The 5,905-nt window shown below is 44.2% G+C and overlaps 1 protein-coding gene across 1 annotated transcript in view; it reads left to right on the plus strand.

Moving 5' to 3' along the window:
• Positions 1-5,443, plus strand: part of aacs (acetoacetyl-CoA synthetase) — a 23,627-nt gene extending 18,184 nt beyond the window's left edge. Inside the window, exons 13-18 of the mRNA XM_083673664.1 lie at positions 818-931; positions 1,224-1,349; positions 1,583-1,652; positions 2,003-2,061; positions 2,219-2,421; positions 2,598-5,443. Coding sequence (XP_083529790.1) covers positions 818-931; positions 1,224-1,349; positions 1,583-1,652; positions 2,003-2,061; positions 2,219-2,421; positions 2,598-2,735 — 710 coding nt within the window. The 3' untranslated portion in view covers positions 2,736-5,443. The remainder of the gene's footprint in view (positions 1-817; positions 932-1,223; positions 1,350-1,582; positions 1,653-2,002; positions 2,062-2,218; positions 2,422-2,597) is intronic.
• The last annotated feature ends 462 nt before the right edge of the window (positions 5,444-5,905 follow it).

Below are 5,905 nucleotides of genomic sequence, written 5' to 3' on the forward strand. Positions count from 1 at the left end.
GTGTCTGTGTGTGTCTGTGTGTGTCTGTGTGTGTCGTTGTGAGATTGAAGTGTGTGTTGTGTGTGTGTGTTGCTGCTGTGATAATGAAGTGTGTGTGCGTGCGTGTCTGCACATCTGTGTGTGTGTGTGCGCGTGTGTGTGTGTGCGCGTGTGTGTGTGTGCGCGTGCGTGTGCGTGTGTGTTCGTTCTCTGAGAGACAGAGTTGGCTTTTTCCCCAGGGACCCAATTAAGCCCTGCTAAAGAGCCTTCCAGGATTTGGGATGTGATGGAGGGATCGATGGAGGGAGGGAGGAATGGATGGATGGATGGATAGGTGGGAGGATAGATGAATAGAACGTGTGTCAGAAAATGCAGATGAAGAGGAGGATAGGGAGGGGTGGGACCCAACGATGAGAGGATGGTTGGGTAGATGTGTTGTTGCGTAGGATAACGACATCCTGTACCACCGTACCCACGTGAATTACACGAGATCAGAACAGTGACAACCAGAGTTGTATTTGACAAGAGTGGCGCCAATGAGCTTTGAATAGTTCCATATAGCTTCCTGGTTATACTCAATCTAGATTTTTTTATTTTTTTATTGGACCAACAACCGGTTGCCTGGCAACATGCTCCATTGGTTTAATAAACTATGAGAAAATGGACCCCTTCATTGGCACCACTCGTCCTTATAGAACACTCTGGTACCAACTACCATCAACCATAACCTTGACTCTTAACAACGTTATAATTGCTTTATGAGCATTATCTATCATTAATAAGTTAGTAGTCTGAAGTAGAAATCTAACTTTGTGTGTTGTGTTTCCCATGTCTTCAGGAGGGACAGACATTGTGTCCTGCTTCATGGGTCAAAACATGACAGTACCTGTCTACAGGGGAGAGATCCAGGCCCGGAACCTGGGCATGGCCATAGAGGCCTGGGGCTGCGATGGTGAGTGGCCCACCATGGGTAGGGGGGAGGTTTTAGGGTGTAGGTGGGAGGGGACAGGGTGTAGGGGGGAGGTGTAAGGTGGTAGGGTGTATGGGTCAAGGGTTAGGGGGCAGGGAGAGGGTGGTGAGAATGTGATCACCTATATGAATAAAGGATAAATTAATCGTGTGTGTGTGTGTGTGTGTGTGTGTGTGTGTGTGTGTGTGTGTGTGTGTGTGTGTGTGTGTGTGTGTGTGTGTGTGTGTGTGTGTGTGTGTGTGTGTGTGTGTGTGTGTGTGTGTGTCTCCCTCAGGTAAGCCAGTGTGGGGGGAGAGTGGAGAGCTGGTGTGTCTGAAGCCCCTCCCCTGTCAGCCCACCCACTTCTGGAACGATGAGAACGGCAGTAAATACCACAAGGCCTACTTCTCCTCCTTCCCAGGTAAGGCTTCTAGCTCCTAGCTCCCTGCCTCTAGCTCCTAGATACTAGCTCCTAGCTCCTAGCCCCTATATTCTAACTAACAAACATGCATTCTAACAAACTAATTAACAAACATGTATTCTAACTAACAAACATGCATTCTAACTAACAAACATGCAGTCGACAAACACACAAACAAATTAACAAACATGTATTCTAACAAACAAACTAACACATATATGTTCCCCCTGCAGGAGTGTGGGCTCATGGAGACTACTGTAAGATCAACCCAAAGACCGGAGGGATCGTCATGTTGGGTAGAAGGTGAGAGGCCCTCTCCTGCTCTCTCCTGCTCTGCTCCTCCTTCAAATCAGGACTACAAACTCACCTATTCAGACAGGCCTTCCTGTGGTCTTCTTTGTTGTTACTAGTTTATTTTTTGGAAATGCACTCAGTTCTATGCACTTTCAGATTGTTCAAATGAAAAGGTCTTTACAAATAAAATCTATTATTATTATTATTATTATTATTATTATCATTATTATTATTAGATTATCTCTCCACAGTAACTCAAGAGACAAAACAGTATTCTGGGATACAACACTACAAAACTTTTTTTCTTTTTTCTTCTCCTCTAACGTTTCCCTCCTTCTCTTCTTGTGGCTCGTTTGCAGTGATGGAACGTTGAACCCTAACGGTGTACGATTCGGGAGCTCGGAAATCTACAACATCGGTGAGCGACTACTCTGGTCTGAGAGTTATTGAACTCATGCTGCCTTTGACTCAAGACACAAACTCCTCTCTGGGACAATGCTGTCGGTCTTCCCTCGTCTTCTAAACTACATTTTCTTGTTCTGTTCTTCTTCTCCACCCTTCCTCCCTGTCTCCAGTGGAGGCGTTTGAGGAAGTGTCCGACAGCCTTTGCGTTCCCCAGTACAACGGAGATGGAGAGGAGAGGGTGATTCTGTTCCTCAAGATGGCGCCCAACCAGTCGTTCGGCCCGGAGCTGGTCCAGAAGATCCGTGCTGCCATCAGGATAGCCCTCTCTGCACGGCATGTACCTGCACTGCTGCTAGAGACACAAGATATTCCTGTAAGAACGATATTCTTTTGTCTATTTCATTTTTGAATATTGGAACGATTAGATTTTTTCATTTACCAGGTACCTTAAACATTAAATAAATAAATAATTATTATTATTTTTTTAAAACATTAAAAAAATAAATCCAGATACGCCTGTTCATGTTGTACCTGTCTCTCGTCCCTCAGTACACCATCAGTGGTAAGAAGGTTGAGGTGGCCGTGAAGCAGGTGATCGCCGGGCGTGAGGTGACCCAGCGTGGGGCGTTCTCCAACCCGGACTCCCTGGACCTCTACAAGAACCTGCCGGAGCTCCAGAACTTCTGAGATGACCCAACACCATAGCATTGAGGAGAGGAGAACGGAGTGGGCCGGACCCGGAGTAGAGAAGTTTCCCCAGAAACTCTACCCACTGAAACTGAAACTCTTGAGGCCACTGAAGAGATGGGGGAGTGGGTAGCTGGCCAATGGCTTCCTCTTCCTCCTTTTTAACTCTTCAGCGACTCACCGGGCCGTCCCATTGGTTCTCCCTCCAGGGTCCAGGACTGACAGACTAATATGAAGGAATAAGACATTCTGACGTTGAAACTGACCACCCCATCCATCTCCCCATCGGAAACCAACACCCTAGCTCTCTGGCTAACTGTCTGAACCTGCAGCTCCCCCTGGTGGAACAGGAGATCACCCTGATCATCGTTGTTGCTGTTGCTGTTGTTGTTGTTGTTGTATTGTACGTCTCGGCCTAGCTCGTTATGATAACGCCCATGATATTGTATGAGTGAGAGTCAGGGGAGGCTGGCGGAGGTCGAAATCAGAGGACGGGCTCATTGTAATGAATGGAACGGAATGATTTCTACCTCCGCTAGCCTTGACTGACTGACTGTATGCATCTTCACACTTTAAAATGGTAACAGAAAGGTCAACTGGATCCAACTGGTTTTCTATACTTACTATAGATTAAATATAGAAAATCAGTTGGATCCAATTCACTACAGAGAGTCAGTTGGCATTTTAAGTTGGCCTGCTGTCACCGTTTCAAAGTGTGAACATGCATACAGCTGGTCGGCCAGTCCAACCTCATTATAGATCTAGGGTAGGGCACAGCATCCCCCTCCTTTTAACAACTTTGTTTCCCCCACCCACACTGGCTCAATGAATACATGTCTCTCTGGTTATCTGCCCGGACAAACTTAAAAGTTCAACGTGGGCGTAAGAGAGAGAGAGAGAGAGATGGAGAAATAGAGAGAGAGAGGGAGAGAGTTTCTTCGTCAAATGACCAAGGAAACCATCCGTGTGATGATGAATATTCATAGAGAAATCGTGAAGGGATAAACCAGTTCCCCTGAGCTTAGACTAGTTCCTATGCTGGTGGCTCCAGACCAGAGTTGGCGTTGGTAATAAGTTGGCATTCCCTGGAGACCAAGGCTTTGTTTCAAATGAACTAATAGATTTGGACACTACTGAATCGTGTAGTCGTAAGTACTGCATTGTCACTCGATTAGAGTGTCTTAGAATTATTATTTTCCTTTTTTTTTTTTTTTTTTAGACTAATATGTTTCCAAATAGCTATGGTACGAATACATATACAATATACATATCTCTTCAGGCGTTCTTGATAAACCATGACATCACCTCAGTTAACCAACCACATGGGTGCTACCAATCAACAATACAACAACAGACAATGGCCAGGAGGAGACGCCATGACAGTGAGGTCACATCGCACAGGTCCTTCCCAGAGATGCCATGACATTGAGGTCGCTAACCACAATTATTTTCAAGAGACGCCATGACAGTGAGGTCACAAACCACAAACCACAGTTCCTCCCCAGAGACGCCACTAGTCACGTGGCCTAGCTTTGAATCAGCTTTATTAGTACACTGTGCTTCCTTAAATGCACCTTATTGAGTGTTGTGACCTCATCAAGTCTTCTCTTAAAGAGTTACTGATGTACAAGTAGTGCAAAAACTGATATACCTGGGTGGAAATAGTAGAATATTCCCCAAAAAATACTTTAGGTGTGCTTGATTGAGCTTGCTAAGCATAATGTATCCAATGGAATCATCTCAAACGTGCAAACATGTGCCCAGCAAGCTAAATCAATTGTACCATAAGTATTTGAAAGAAAACTAACCCCACAGGTCTGGTACCTGCCTGCCTGACCGTGACAGAGACAGGCTTAATTTAAGACACATGATTGGTTGGTGTGTTCTGTTGTGGTATTACTTCTGATGTGAACCAGGGGAGGCTGGTGGAGGTAGAAAACAGAGGACAGGCTCATTGTACGTGTCTCACACGTGTTTGTTACCAATCCTTATTCCGTTCCATGCATTACAATGAGCCGTCCCACGATTCTTGTCTCCACGAGCCTCCCCTGATGTGAGCGTGGTCCCAAAGAGACCAGGTTGTTGTTGTTGTTTGTTCATGATGATGATCAAAGGGAAGATGATCAAACTAGAGTTCAGGAAAATGGAGCGTTTTGGTTTTGACTACAGGGTCTTTGTTCTGTATTCTTTAGGGAATCTGCTAGCTAAGTGTTTTGGCCGTCTGTGTTTCAGGACTGGGTGGTGAAGAATTCCCTCTCCCTGTTATAAGAAACATTCCCGGGAATATTCCATTCCCGTCTTTCTTTTCGTTTTATTTCGTTCTTTTTTTCTTTTTTTTTTTGTACAAGACCATCCTCTGGTAAACAAACAAATAGTGTATGTCAATTTGAATGTTTTCAGTTCCTCATCTCAAGTATATTGATTTATGTATTTTTAAAAGTACAAACCTTTTAATGGAAGGTGTGCTTGATCGATTTAATGCTAAATGTTTTTGCCGTGACATTGTTTTATTGTTTTGCGATGAATGTGGATTTGACTGTAACATGACACAGTGTATGAATATATATGTAGGAATATATAATCTGTTGTCTTTCCGTAGGCTACATTGGGTAGACCCTGTAACCAGTAAATGGACAACAATGCATACTACTACATACTATACTATTATTCTATTCAATAACTGTTAGTGATCGAATAAAATTATGTGAAGAGGCTTGTAGGTTTCTCCTTGTTACATCACCATTGCATAACTTCTGAGTTATAACTTCTGAGTCAAGTCAAACGTTGTTATCATTTTCCCCTTTTGGAAATTATAATAATAATTGAATGCTCGGATGCGCCCGATTGATGTGGTTTGCCTATCCTCTCTCTCAGAAAGGAAGAAAGGGCAGAGGGAATCATTTTATAATCAAATCATTTTGACAAAACTTTATTGAAAAAATGTGTAGAGTGAAGTTAAGAGAAGAGGAGGATGGGAAGAGGAGGAGGAGGATAGAGGAGGAGGAGGATAGAGGAGGAGGAGGATAGAGGAGGATAGGAAGATGAGGAGGAGGATAGAGGAGGAGAGTGGGTCCCAGAGAAATGCTACATGTGTATGAGGAATCTATAGCACATGTCCAATCACGTGATTGATTACTCAGATGTGTGAAGGACCAATCAATAAACACAAC

Source organism: Argentina silus, assembly GCF_951799395.1.
Source record: "Argentina silus genome assembly, chromosome: 7".
NCBI lineage: Eukaryota > Metazoa > Chordata > Actinopteri > Argentiniformes > Argentinidae > Argentina > Argentina silus.